This window comes from Microcebus murinus, chromosome 8 (genome assembly GCF_040939455.1).
Source record: "Microcebus murinus isolate Inina chromosome 8, M.murinus_Inina_mat1.0, whole genome shotgun sequence".
Classification (NCBI taxonomy): Eukaryota; Metazoa; Chordata; class Mammalia; order Primates; family Cheirogaleidae; genus Microcebus; species Microcebus murinus.
The window spans coordinates 33889427-33904726 of NC_134111.1; the positions used below are offsets into that span (position 1 = coordinate 33889427).

Here is a 15300-nt window from a genome sequence, read left to right on the forward strand (position 1 = left end):
TCATTGTGCTGTCCAACCATTGGTTGCAATCCATCTCATTTCCTTTCTGTAGCAACAAGTCATGGCTCTGGGGTGGAGAAAATGGAGAGCTGTTTTTTATGGGTATAGAGTTTCAGTTTTGCAAGATGAAAAAGTTCTAGAGATCTGTTGCACAATGTGAATATAGTTCTAAACACTACTGAACAAATTCTAATCACTACTGAATTTTATGTGTTTTCTATATCCTCCTACCTCAGCCTTCCGAGTAACTGGCAATACAGGTATGGGCCACCACACCTGGCTAATTTTTAAAATTTTTTTGTAGAGACAGGATCTCTCTACAAAAGAGGATGATCTCAAACTCCTGGCCTCAAGTAATCCTCCAGCCTCAGCCTCTCAAAGCACTGGGATTATAAGTATGAGTCATCATGCCCAGCCTAAGTTTTTAAAAAAGTAATGACGACTTCTTTTGGGTTCCTGTAAAACTTTTGTTATCTCTATTATTTAAGCCCTCTAGAAGATTGTCTAAGCCACTTCTCTTGTGACATACTTTTCTCTGTTTCCAGGAGCAACACTAATTGCAAGGTCCATGGCCATTCATCTTTCTAAGCAAGTGGTTATGTAGTAGAAGGGTTCCTGTTATAAAATCTGGTGATTTAATACTTGTGAGTTTTAATTTAGAGATTATGAGGACAAAGGTATATTATGTAAGGTGTATTTGATACTATTCAGTTTCACTGCTGCATGTTTGCATATTACTGAGGGTCTCTAAGTATGAGCCTTGAGGATATCAGGTAAAAGGAGGATGTTTTCTATGTTTGAACTATTACCATGAGCCCAGGACAAGAGCTGATATCAGAAAACTCTGTACTACTAGGACATAAGTTTATTTGATTCTGAATGATTTGGGTCATCTCATTCTGCTCAGTGTTGTCTATAATAATTAGTCCGTAAGTGTAACTTCAGATGTATAGGCTATCATAGACTCTCCTTAACCATAATTAATTTCTTCGTGAAGTTCTCAGAAATTTGGATTTTCTATTGCTGTTTATTTAGTAGTTATGCTTTCTATTTTCACAACATATGAGATGGAAGGGACTTTTAAAAGCAATATATTGATAAAATGGAACCGTTAAGGATAAAACCAGAGTAGAGGTTTTATCTACTCATCTATCTAATCTACCTCTTGGGGTAGATTAATTATTACAGTTGATACCAATCTGAATTTACCAACAACAAAACAAAGTTCAGGTCTGTGGTTTATTATATGTGGCAGAAGAATGCTTAAAATGTCATTTTTCTTTTTAGTAAAAGAATTAAACTAGAATTGTCTAGTATTGTCTAGAATTGTCACTAGAATTAGACTTGATTTTTTTCCCCCATGAATTCTTGTTTGGAAGACAATAAGTAATAGACATTACTAACCATTTACAAGAAACAGAAATGCTCTTTAGTGTGTAGACTTTAATAGCTAAGGCATAAATCATAAATCAGTAAAGATATTTTCAGGCTGGGTGGTATGGCAATGTTATTCTTCAGTTATTCAGCAACCTGCTTAATGTCTGTTGTTTGCCATATTGTGCCAGACATTGGTAATTAACAAAGCAAAAATTGTCCTTGAATTACTTAGTCCAGTGGAGAATTTAGGTAGGCAAACAGATTATTAGAGTATTGTGTGCAAGGTGCTATAATAGAGATGTGTACACAGTGCTCTCAGAACTCAATGAGAAGGTATGTATGTCTTCCTGGAGTAGTTGGGGGAAGGTTCTAATGATAAATGATATTTGGGTTGATTCTTGGAGTGGAAGGAAAGGAACATTCTTTACAGAAAGAATACTCTTAGAAACTTGTACAATCTAGAAAATAGGTAATTAACATCCAGTGAACTTTTCGACTCAAATATCGTATGTCTTCAGTGGACCCTTGGCAGGTATTTGCAGGCAGCAACTTCGTGATTAAATTCTCTCAGATGCCTACAGTGTGGGCATTGTGGTATATGGTCAAAGCCCATTAAATGTTGGATGGATCGATGCATGAAAGAAAGGAGAGCCATGCCACAGATCTGTGTCACAGACATTACTAATCATGGGTACAGTAGCGTTGTCACTGTGTTAGGAAAACTTGGAAGTTGATTTATATTTTCAGCTAACTAGGAGAGAGCAATCCATTTTTATAAAGGCAGCAGTGGGACTGGAGATAGAACCAATATTTTTCTCAGAAAAGAACTTGAACTTCTATGAATTACCTGCACAAACATTTAGCTTGGACTCCAGAGTCTTGCCGTGTATAGCATAAGAAGAATGAGTTCATTCTAAATAGTAGTTTAAAAGCGGTTATTAGCAGCTAATCATAACATCCCTGAACTTTAGCCAGGCCTCTGTGGAGTGTGTAATTTTACATAGAGCTGCTTCCTCGTGGTCGCTGTAGAATTATTAGGCTGAGCAATGTATGCCTGAGCAGCACAGAGTCTTGACCCGTGGAAGGGGTTATTTTAGATGCTTGGTGAATGATTACCAAGTGCAATTTTATTTTTGGTGTATTGATGTTGAGCTACTTCTCCTGACAGCAACTAGTCATTAGGCTCAAAAAAACTTAAGACTCTTCTTGTTCAGAAAATGCAGACCTTTCTTCTGACCCCAGAACCATGTATCTATATACTTGCCTGACTGTTCTCTTGTCTCATAGCTATCTCAGACCTACACAGGGTCACTTAGAAACCTTATTCTTCACCACCACCTCCAGATTCATGCTGCCTTTTGCTCTGTGTATGAAGTGTACCACCATTCACCTAGTGACTCAAGCCAGAAATAGGGTACTAATTTTTGCCCTGAAGTTTAATCAGTTTTACTTGATGTTTCTGACGTCTATGCATTTTTTTCTCCAGTGATGGGCTGTCACTCTTATCCAAGCTGCCATCATTCGCTTGAACTACTGCCCTGGCCTCCTTCCTGCTTTCTCACCTTTCACTTATGCTATTTCTAATCAGTTCTCCACATAGCACCTGCGGTGTAAAACAACTTGATTATGTTATTTTCCTGCTTAAAAGCCTTCGAGGGCTTCACATGGCACTTTTGATAAACTATATTGATGCTGGCCTGGACATGATACGGCTTTGACTCACCTTTCCAACTTCATCTTTCCCTCACTCTCTCTCTCTCTCACTTTCTCTCTGGCCATGCTGGTTTTCCTTCAGCTCTTTGAATGTACAGAGCTCTTTCCTGCCTTGGAGTCCTCTTGTTTCCTCTGCCTACTGTGCTCTCATCTGCCCTTTACCTGGCTGACTCCTTCTCATTTTTTTAGGATTCATATTGTTACTTTTTCCTGAGAGGTGTTACCAGACCGTGTATAGGAAATCTACCCTCTGATAACCTCTCTCAAGACTTGCCAGAGGTTTAAAAGCATTGTTTGTTTCTTCTGTGTCTCCCCACTATAATATAATGCTCCATGGGGACCATGTCTGTTTGGTTTCCCACCATACCACATAGCATGTTGCACGGTGCTGGTACACGGGCAGTAATTCATAAACGTTTGTTGAATGAAAGACCGTCATCAAAATAAGTTGGTCTGGAAGGAGCATCTTGCCTTTCTCTTTGCAGTAACGGGAGGGCTGGCATCTAATTCCTGTAACAGTGTGTTGCAGAGTGCTTCCGCAGCAGTGTCTAGTAGAGTACTCGTAGAAGCTCGTAAGTTATTTGCCATTTTGCTTTCTGCAAAAAAAAAGCTTGGTGGCACAGTCACAGTTTGTCCTTGCAAATCTAACAGACTAAGTTGAGGTTCTGTTTTTGTTCCTGTAAAGCTGTGGAACCGTAAGCAAGTTGACCCAGTTCTCTCAGGTGTGTTAACCCATATATTAAATGGGGAAAATGATATCTATCGCATATGCTTATTATGAAGATTAAATTACGTATGCAAACGGTCTAATACAGAGTTTGGCACCTTGTAGGAGTTCAGGCATTCTTTTTCTTATTTCCTTTATATATCAATAGATTAATGAGGACTCAGGGGAAAGAAAAACTCATTTAACTAATCTCGTGATCTTATTGTTCTCACTTAATGCATAATCATACCCAGGGGCACTAACTTGAGGGTTAGACCAGTTTAAGAGAAAACAAAACTCCATCTCTAGAGTGCAAATAAGCAATGATGGACTGGCTATTTGACAGTGAATAACATTAGACATCCTCAGAAAAATACACATGTGATTCTCCTTTGTCTTATCCCAGGGGTTATTGGTTAACATTGTTAAGTTGTAATGACTAATAATTACAGGCAGATATTTTCCATTCTGGTTCAAGTAGATATTTCATAGAGATAGGCCATATGAATACATTTTCCCATTTTAGATATTTCTATATCTAAGAAGCCTTGGCAATACCATCGAAAACTGTGGAGTCTAATGCTCTTCAAATTGTCAGCTTTGAAGGTAATTAAAAAAAATTAAATATTCTGAAGACAGGTTAAGTTTTATAATCTGACGAGTTAGACTCAATAGGTGGTAGATACCCTTAAGTCATACCAATCTGGATGTTAGATTGAGTTTAGGGGAAAATGCTTGGGTTAAATCTATCAAAATCACCAAAGACTGACTCTCTGCCACTTAATCAGGCTCCAGCAATAGCACTATTAGGTATCTGCCCAAAGGAGCAAAAGACATTCTATAATAAAGACATCTGCAACCGAATGTTTATGGCAGCACAATTCACTACAGCAAGGATGTAGAAACAACCCAAATGCCCGTCAGTCCATGAGTGGATTAATAAAATATGGTATACGTATACAATGGAATTCTACTCAATTATAAAAAACGACGGTGATCTAGCACCTTTTATATTTTCCTGGATAGAGCTTGAGCCCATCCTCCGAAGTGAGGTGTCACAAGAATGGAGGAATAGGCACTGCATGTACTCGCCATCAAACTGGCACTGTGACTGATCAGCACTAAGGTGCTCCCATAGTAATAATATTCTTTGGGGGTTGGAGATGGGTAAACTCACAACTAAGGGATGTGGTGAGCATTGTAGTGGGGAAAGGGCACGCCTCACATCATGGTTTGTATGTGGCTAAATGTAACTAACATGTTAGTAACATGTAACTAAAACATTTGGTTTGGTAACCAAATGGACTGGCTATTTGACAGTCAATAACATTAGACTTCCTCAGAAAAATACACACGTGATTCTCCTTTGTGTATTTGTGTATATAGCCAAATAAAACCAAACCATAATATCCTGAAATTAAAAAAAAAAAAAGATTTCATGGTAATGAGGGTATAATGAAGCTGCAAGGTGAAGAAGCAGTCAACTCCTCTGTCTTCTTGGTTCTAACCAGTGGGAACCTGTCCTATCCCCATCCTACTTTGATCAGGTGGTCAGAGACATCCTGAGTCACTTAACCGATGCCTGCCAGTTCCCTATCTCAGCTACATTTGTTGCTGTCATCCCTTCCAACAGTAATGTTGCCTTTCAATAAGAAATGTAGGGCCTGAGTGCCTTGAATCAGTCGTCTAATAAATTGTTTCCCAAACTGTGAAAAAAATAAAATAAAATTGTTTCACCCTATGACATGAGACGTAACCACTGCAAGGGGAATTGTTTCTCTCTAAGCCAAGTCCTTCAGAGAGCTGGGGGCTCGAACATTAAAAGTTTAAGATGTTGGTATTTGTCTACTCAAATATCGGCCTAGACAAGGAGCTGCATTGTTTGTTTAGGGATAGGTGTGATTTAGAGTGTTGATGCCAGAGGATTAATAGACAGGGTGATTAATAAACACGGTACATTAATTGACTTCTTTAGCTCATTTGTGTGGAGCATGGGAATGTTGGGAAGGCCAAAGGAACAGAGCTGAGTTCCTTCTGGGGCCCTTTCAGTCTGCCATGTTCTGTTGCTAAAGATCTCACCTCAGACCCAAATCAAGGATCTTGAACATGTGCATGGTTGGTCATTTGGGACATTACACTCATAACACGTGCATGTAGCCAGGCAAAAATCCCCGGCTGACACTGCATAGGGTGTGCAGAGTTAACGGGGCTGGGGTGGGTGGTGGTGGTTACATGAACTGATGTCTGGACAGTGCAGCTCATGGTCCATTTCTCACTGCAAACTCAGCTTCATAAATCAGTGTAGCTAAACTGGGACTTGGGTTATGAATGTTAATAACATATGTCCTGAAGGAAGACTCACAGAAGGGACAAAAAACAGTTACATCGTTGTCATGTTTTTGTTTAAAAAGAAGTTTTTCTTATACTCAGTGGTTGTTTCTCAAAACAAGTCAAGATTGAATTTATCAGTGGTTTTGGTCATTGAGTTTTATTTTGCGTCCAGTGGGACTACTGTGCTTTAAAAAGAAATCGGGCCGGTACTTTGAACAACCAACCCCTCCTGGCGTTTCCATTGAGTAGAAAGGGAGGCTGCTGTTAAATGAAGAATCAAGGCATCACCTTTGCTGAGATGCAAGTCTGATTGTTCAAAGCAGACCATCTATCTCACGCATCCCAACATAGAACTTCAGAGGGTCCCTCCTCCCATTTAAGCAATTGGATGTTTAAATGACTTCCTATACATGAGACACTATGAAGTGAAAGAAAGTTATGAAAGAGCCCCAGTAGTATTCTTTGGTCTGCCTGCGAGTTACCCATTTGCAGCCTGTTGTGGAATGTAACAAATCATTTTCCTCTCTCTCTTTTTTTAAACAGAATGCCATGAACCTGCCTCCTGACAAAGCCAGGTTACTGCGGCAGTATGACAATGAGAAAAAATGGGAACTGATTTGTGATCAGGTAAGAAACAGTGATGCTTTTATCAAGGAAGTAATGAAAGGAGAACCAGATTTCTCCCCTAAATATGTTGGACTTTTCAACCAGGAGATGCGTGGATTTCTGTGTGTCACTCTTTGCCTTCCTATTTCTTATCACCAAAGGGAAGGCTAGAAAATGACTTCTTTGATTATTTCATTATTTTAGTTCTCCTTTGTTTTCAAACATTTTGCAATTAGATGCTCTGGAAAGTATGATCAGAGAGCAAACTAAATTTAGGTGGTCTGTTTCTCTGTTTACCTTATGTAGCAGTTTATGTTGCTCGAATCATGCAGGTTCTCTAATTGGCTTTCCTATTCATGTAAATTTATGTATATTCACACAAGAAAGTGAATTGTTTATAAAAAATGTTGCTTTAGGCTGATAAGATTATTTCAGATTTTAGCAATTCTCCAGGTGTTCTTATTTTATCATTAACTCATAACAAATTCAGACTCTTCAGAGGGATATAATATAAAAAGTGGAATTTTTCATTTTCTTTCTCTCCACCCTCCAAATCCTATACCTTAGTGGTCCACTGGTGAGATGTTGAAGTATCTCTGTCCAGCTTTTTTCTCCTTTTTCTGTTTTTAAACAACAGAAAATGTGATTATACATACATGCACACACTCTTCTGCATCTTGATACATATGCCAGTATATATATGTCTCTACCTCATTCTTTTGAACGCCTTGGTATTCCATTGGTAGTAATTTTTGATACTTTGTTGCAGGGCTGGCTAACCATAGGCTAGTTATAATCCGTGGGAGGATTGCTCTCTAAAGCAGGGAGCAAATCTCTATATATTAGCGCTTTTATTTTGTGTCATGAGCCTTGTGGTGGTTGTGAGCTCACAACCTGCTGCCGCCCTGAAAATTTCTGAGGAATGTAATTCCTTCTAACATAGCTTCCTTCGGTCTCTGCTGTGGGGACAAATGTGTGCGGAGCAGAGGGATTTTTCTGTCCCCTATAGGTAGAAGAAGGCTCATGTTCCCTAAGAAGTAGTTGGCACTTTGTTCACATAAAGCTTCTGGAGCCCTCATACGTTGTTTTATTTTAGTTCCTAAACTAAAGCAGTAACGGAATGATGGTGAATTCACTGTCTTTTTTCCATGCTATGCATGAACACTAAGAGTCAGTAGAAACCAAAGAGAAAGCTTACTGTGTATGTGACTGTGATGCAAAAGAAAAAAGAATTTGCTCACCCTTATCTCCTTCGAGACTTAATGAGTGTTATCTAAGCCTAGTATTGCAGGGGAAAATGATTTTATATAATGACAATGAAAAAAAGATAATGGGGATAATTAACATAAGGGAAAGGTAATCATACAAATGAGGGAGGGGAAAAATTTGGAAGTGTGACAGGTTATGAGAGAAGAGAACAGAGGCCAAGTGCAAAAGTAGGCTGGCCCCTGTGGGGGGAGTCGTTTGTTAGCACTATGAGGGCTCACACTTCTTCCTGCCCTTTCTTCTCTTTCCTTCCCTTCTTCCCCTTCCTTGCCTTCCCTCTCACCCCTTTCTTTCCCCTTTGCTTTCCTCCTCCCCTCCCCTAGACGGGCAGGATTCACTGGCAACCATGCTCCTGCTACTTCTGTTCCTTTCTGCTGGTCACATCTGTATGTGCTTTCTCCATGTTGAAGTGGCTCCGCCAATTCTGAGGTGTCATGGGTGATTTATTGACAATAGAGTAGTTTTATTGCCAATAGCCAGCATTTAGTAAGCAGATTATCTTAATTATCTTTGTATTTAATCTTTATTTATTTATTTATTTTTGAGACAGAGTCTCACTCTGTCACCTGGGTTAGAGACAAGGTCTTGCTCTGTCTCCTAGGTTAGAGTGCCGTGGCATCAGCCTACCTCACAGCAACCTCAAACTCCTTGGCTCAAGTGATGCTTCTGATTAGCTGGGACTACAGGCGCTTGCCACCATACCCAGCTAATTTTTTCTATTTTTAGTAGAGATGGGGTCTCACTCTTGCTCAGGCTGATAACTCCTGACCTCAAGCAGTCCTCCTGCCACAGCCTCCCAGAGTGCTAGGATTATAGGCGTGAGCCACCGCACCAGGCCCATTTAATCTTTAAAGCAATCATACTTGTTAGTATCTCTATTTGACATAAGGGCAAGACTGAGACTTGGAGATTAAATCATTGGCCATAAATCATATAGCTGTTAAGTAGTAGAGTGACAGGGGCGCTCTTATTCTGTAGAATATGCAGATTTGGTATCTCATTACCACCACTCTCTGTTACCTTTCTCATAAGGTTCCAGAGTATCTGATTGATATAGTAAAAATAAAAATAAAATTTGTCTCTGTTTGCATTCTGACATTCTAACATGCTTTCCTGAGAAGGAGAGAAAGCTGGGAGTTGTAGCTTAGGCACAGAGCTTAACCTGCTTACATTAACCACTGTGATGAACCCGCATTGTTAACTATTAGTCATTGTGAGAATTGTGGCCAGCAGAGAAGTAAACTTTTGTTGCATATGGGGAACCCATAGATGTGTCATACACATGAATATCATTGGCCTATATGTTTGTGAGGCCAAATATAAAAACCATGAACTGGGGCTGGGTGCGGTGGCTCACGCTCGTGATCCTTGCACTTTGGGAGGCTGCGGTGGGAGGATTGCTCGAACCCAGGAGTTCAAGACCAGCTTGAGCAATATCGCCAGACTCATCTCTACAAAAAATAGAAAAAAAATTAGCTGGGCATGGTGAAGCAGCTTGTAGTCCCAGCTACTTGGGAGGCTAAGGCAGGAGGATCACTCGAGCCCAGGAGTTTGAGGTCACAGTGAGCTACGATGATGCCACTGTACTCTAACCTAAGAGACAGAGCAAGACCCTGTCTCAAAAAACCAAAACAGGCCGGGCGCTGTGGCTCACGCCTGTAATCCTAGCTCTTGGGAGGCCGAGGCGGGCGGATTGCTCAAGGTCAGGAGTTCAAAACCAGCCTGAGCAAGAGCGAGACCCCGTCTCTACTATAAATAGAAAGAAATTAATTGGCCAACTGATATATATATAAAAAATTAGCCGGGCATGGTGGCGCATGCCTGTAGTCCCAGCTACTCGGGAGGCTGAGGCAGGAGGATCGCTTGAGCCCAGGAGTTTGAGGTTGCTGTGAGCTAGGCTGACGCCACGGCACTCACTCTAGCCTGGACAACAAAGTGAGACTCTGTCTCAAAAAAAAAAAAAAAAAAAAAAAAAACCAAAACAAACCAACCATGAACTGAAAACATTTATGATGTACCATTCATATGGCAATGATAATGTAATGATGTTTACTGACTGAAGGTTTATCTGTTATATGTATGTACCATGTTATATATTAATATATGTTTTTGGTACCTACCTAGATCTGTTTATGGTATCTAACCTGATGAACACTCAAGATGTTTGATTTACATGAAATGTCCAGAATAGGAAAATTCATAGAGACAGAAAGTAGATTAGTAGTTGCCAAGGACTGGGAAGGGGGCATGAGAGAACTGTCGAGGGGAGTAGGGGTTTCTTTTGGGGGTGATGGAAATGAGAATTGCATAGCCTTATGAATATTCTAAAATTGGACACTTAAAAGTATGAATTTTATGGTATGTGAATTGTATCTTGATTGAAAAACAAGATATTTGCTCCTGCAGCAATCAGGGATAGGAAAAAGAGAGGGGAGGAGAACTTCAGAGAAACAATGACATGTTTATGTGGATCTTCTTTGGACCTCAGTTTGAAAAAACTAGTTATAAAAAGACTTTCTGAGAAAGTTGGGTATATCTGATTAGTGACTGAGATGATTCCAAGAAATTGTTGAAATTTGGGGGGATTTGATTTTAGCTTTGTGATTACATGAGAATCTGTCCTTATTTTTTAAGAAATGTGTACTGATGGTGTAGGTGGTGTAGGACTAGAGTTTGCTTTAAAATACTTCATCAAAGGAAAAAAGAGAAATAAGAAAAAGAGGAAATCTGGAAAAACCTTTAATTGTTAAATCTTGGTTTTGAGATATGTTGGAGTCTTTTATAATATACTCTCAACTTTGTGTATGTTTGAAAATTCATTATCTAAAATTAAAAATAAAGATATTTGCTACTTAATGATCTTCATTTTCCCTCAGCTGTAAAATATAGTTAATACTAATATCCTTAAATTATTTTGAGGATTGGGGCCATCTGTGTAAAGTATATAGAATAATACCTGGCACATAGTAGGTGCTTCTAAAATTCTATGGCTGCTGCTACTGAAGAGCCCAGATATTACCTAATACTACTGTGACTGTTTTTAACCCAAAAGATTCAGGGAAATTTATCACATCAAATCTATCATCATATGTTACCCAAACATACTTTATGGTTTGAATACATGCATGATGCTGTTAGAAAGGCTTCAGCTGTGAATTTTCAGTGTAAGAAAATTCCAGGGCACATCTCTTATTGTGAAGCCTTTAAACTGTGACTGTGGGGTGGTGGTGTTGATATCTAACATATAAGACACCCCTGACCCCAATGCTTTGTGCACAAACAGTATATTGAATACAGATATTTTATTTCTTTTTAAGCAAATAATACAGATATATTATCTGTTACTTAGGATACATGTTATAGGTAGGAGGTACAATGTGATAAGTAGCATTAAAGATATTTATTTCCAAAAGGATGTCTATGAATACCAGTGTTGAAGGACTCGTGGAGAAATTATTTTAGGTTTCAGTTCCATGAAAAATTATATGGACACTATGAATCGTGGAATTGCTCATGGTTCTCCTTTTTTTCCCTGGCTTCTAGACTGCTCAGAGCCAAATTTGTGGCCTGCCCTTACCAACTATATAGTATCTTAATGACATGTATTTTGTTTATCACCTTCATCCATGGCTTCATCTAAGTTTTCCTGCTCACATTTTCCTTCACTGATTTCTTCACTATAAAAAAAAACACAAACACACAAAAAAATTTTGTGTGAATTTGTTAACTTTTGTAAGTCATCTTTTTGAACAAGATAACTGTATCAGCATTACTAGTGAACAAAGATTAGACTTGGATTAATAACTAAACTTAAATTTATGCTGTAGGCTTTGTGCAAATTGGTGCATTGAATCTGCTTTGCTTTTCCCTAAGCAAGCAAATATGGCATGTTGGAATGAATGCTTTATCATGATTTGACTTACCGAGAGTTGTATGAGTTGAATACAATTCATTTAATTTGGGGCACTAACTTTTTCATACTTTCCTGTGGTAGCATTAGTCTGTCACTTTGTGTTGTATATATTTAAATATGTCTCCCTCCAGAGTGAGTTCCTTTAGCATATAGGCCATGTGTCATTTTTGGGAGTACCTCCAACAACTTGCTTAGTGCCTGAAACATGGTAAGTGCTTACAGAAAGTGTGTTAAGTGAAAGAAAAGTGGCCGATGCATGTTTGGAAGAAGGTAGAGAAGGCAGCTAGCATTACTACTGGCAGAGAAGACAGAAGGGAGAAGAAGTAGAGGGGTGCTGTTTGCTCTTGCTTTATCCTTCTCATTTCAATTCTAGAAACTACTTTAAAGAGAAGGATACCTAATGTATATATGAGAGAGCCTATGTGGGCATTTCTTCAGAGAAGCTGTCTCCATGGTCAACTGAGACGTGAGGCTACATGGGCTACATGAGCTGGGTGACTCCATCTCTTTGGCTTATGCCAAGAGCAAGATAAGCATCTCTCTCTGTGTGTTTTTTTAATTGTAGTAAATATATATAACACATTTATCATCTTAAACATTTTTAAGTGTACAGTTCCATAGTATTAAGAACATTCAGGTTGAAGATGAAAAATTTTAAGGTGATTGATACTGATGGGCATAGATTGCATAAATTACGTCCCAAATTTAGTTAAGGTTAAATCCCAAAGAGCTTTCTATAGTAACAATATTCCAGAAATTCCCCGTGGATCCTTTTCTAGATCATTGAACATAAGGATGACCTGAGCCTCTCATGGGTCTCCATGGTTTAAGTAACATGAAAGAACTATCTAACTCGGAGGAGTGGGGCTATAGAAGTCACAGAAGAGGGGTACTTATCTGCTGGATTTGGGGTGCATCCCTAGTTCATGTTATAGTAAGTGAGCAGAGTCCCATGAGGACAGTAATTCAAGGACTCACTCTGTGGAGACACTGAGACAAACTTGATGGTAGCATGAGATGACACTGTGAGAGTAGAAATCTGCAGATGTTAAAGTTCCTTTGATAACTGTAAGGAAAACCCCTCAAGCTGTCCAGCCGTATGACGGCTCTTGCAGAGGTATTTATACTGAAATGGAAACAGAGGAAAGCCCTTTCCTCTCTCTCAGGTTGCAATTTTTGCTGCAGACCCCGTGCTGCACTTTTTGGTTTGGGGGCCTTGGCTATATCCCACAAGTGTAGAGCTCTTGGCACAGTGGTGCTGTGGGTAAAGGCTGGGTTCAGGGAGCTTTAGAGATCCCGGATGAGCTCAGACTTTCAGATCATTATACCTGGAAGGGTTGTTAGAGCCATTTATCTCAAGCCACTCTGTTTTTATTTTTCTGCTGGAAAAGTTAACACATGCTTGTCAAAAATAAAATTAAAAAAAAGAATATGGAGTAAGTGAAAGTCCTTTTGCCTTTCCTGTCTGTTCTACAACCTCCTTATTTTACGGATGATGAAACTGAGGTTCACAGAGCATAAATGAATAGACCAACCCCATCCAGATAGTGAGATGGGAACATCTATTTCCAAACTCCAGGCACAAGCCCTTTCAGTTGTTCCCTGTTACACCGGGGGCTTGGAAACCATCTGTTGAAGCAAAAATTGTAGTAGGTAAGGGGCTGTCACTAAGGTTTTGTGCTGTGGCTTCTCAAGTGATTTGCGCGGGGGGGGGGGGGGGGGGGGGGAGGGGGGCTGAGAACTTACAGGTAGGTGGTGGGGAGCTTATTCATAATGGTGCCTCTGCTGAATGATCAAGTGGAAGTGGTCAGAGAATTCAGGACACTTGAGGTGACTAATGCTGATTGGTGTGGATTCCATGAATGGACAATCCAGTCCAGAAACTGTTAGAGGTGCCACACCCAAGCTCAGTTAGGAAGCTTCCCTCGGGGTTTGCTGGTGCTGATGGCATGGTTGTCATTTTCTGGGGTGATTTGGCTTGGCTGGACCTTGCCTCCTAAGGGCCAGCTGTTGCTTTTCATTGTGTCCTTGTGTCAGGGACTAGAGGAAGGTTGAGAGATGGGAGCCTCCCCTTTCTTCACTTCTGTGAAGTGATAGGGCAGGCGATTAAAACAAATCAAAAGATGAGGGAAAAGAGGTGGTAGGAAATCATATCCACTTAGACTCAGCTTCCTGTGTTAAGCACTCTGGGGAGGCCAGATTGCAGCCCTCAAGGCCTGGAACGAGTCCCGATCCAGGGGAGGGGAAGGCCTCTGCTGCCACTCAGCTCGGCTGAGTCAGGCCAGAGGCAACGAGATACTCCACCACACTGAGGTACTCCATTACTCCCACAGTGAAAGCTGCTGCTCAACGCAACTAACTCGTACCATTTAAATGTATTTAATCATTAAGAATATATTATTCTTTAAACTCTTTACTTTCTCATACTGTAGAAAGCAGATTCCTTATTGTATAACTGGCATCAATAGTTAAGCTAATTTGCCACAGGAGTCAAATTTCTTAAAAAAATTAAAGGGCAAGTTTATCTCCATGGTTCCCCCCCACCCTTTAATGTTCATTTTTTTGTGAGCCAGTTGGAGCTCTTCTCTGCCAAGTTAGCACATATAACTGGATACTGATACTATTTCCTGTGGACCATCAGAGTCTAGGTAATGAAGGCTTGTCTTTGGAGCACTAGGGGTAATAAATGAGTAGTGACAATGGTGTTGGTGGCTGCTATGTTAGAGCCATTTGAACATGTATATGGAGTGTACAGACAGTGAGAAGGAAGTAGAAGGAAAATACAGTGACACCAACAATAACCGTCCCCTTGCTTGCAGACTTCAGACTTCAGACTTAATCTGCCCATAACCCTTATCCTCCTGTTCCAGGCTTGGATTCTACATTTAGCTCTAGGCTTTCATTCTTCCTCCCAGCTGTTGGGATAGTAGAAGGCCATCACCCCTCCCCCTCTCCCTGCCTTCTGTCCACAGGCTCACCGTATTCACTTTTATTATACTTAATATTGTTTGATGTTACATTATTTACATTTTTACTGTGTTTCCGTAATTCTGTGGTTTGTTGAAATGCAGTTCATTTTAAAATCATTATTAAGTTTTTGTCATCTGTTTAATTCTTTTCAACTTTTATCTTCTAACCCTTAGTGGTTTTCTCTTACTGTTTTGAATATCCCTCTGTGTAATACTGCCTTTGGCTCTGCGTTAGTCAGATTTTTTTGTTTGGTATTTTGTTTTCTAGTTTTTCTTTTTTTAAAAAAAATCGGTACGTACCTTATAAAAATAAGAATTTTCTCTTGTATTCAAACAAGGTCACCGCAACTAAAATGAATAATAATTCTTACTATCATCTATTGCCCAGTTTATAGTTCCCCATTTTCTGTAAGATGTTT

The 15300-nt window shown here is 39.7% G+C and overlaps 1 protein-coding gene across 16 annotated transcripts in view; it reads left to right on the top strand.

Moving 5' to 3' along the window:
* Positions 1-15300, top strand: part of FMNL2 (formin like 2) — a 302649-nt gene that overhangs the window by 170145 nt on the left and 117204 nt on the right. For all 16 annotated transcript variants that reach the window (XM_020288456.2, XM_020288451.2, XM_020288458.2 and 13 more), the window contains exon 2: positions 6671-6754. In XM_020288456.2, the coding sequence (XP_020144045.1) occupies positions 6671-6754 (84 nt within the window). The remainder of the gene's footprint in view (positions 1-6670; positions 6755-15300) is intronic.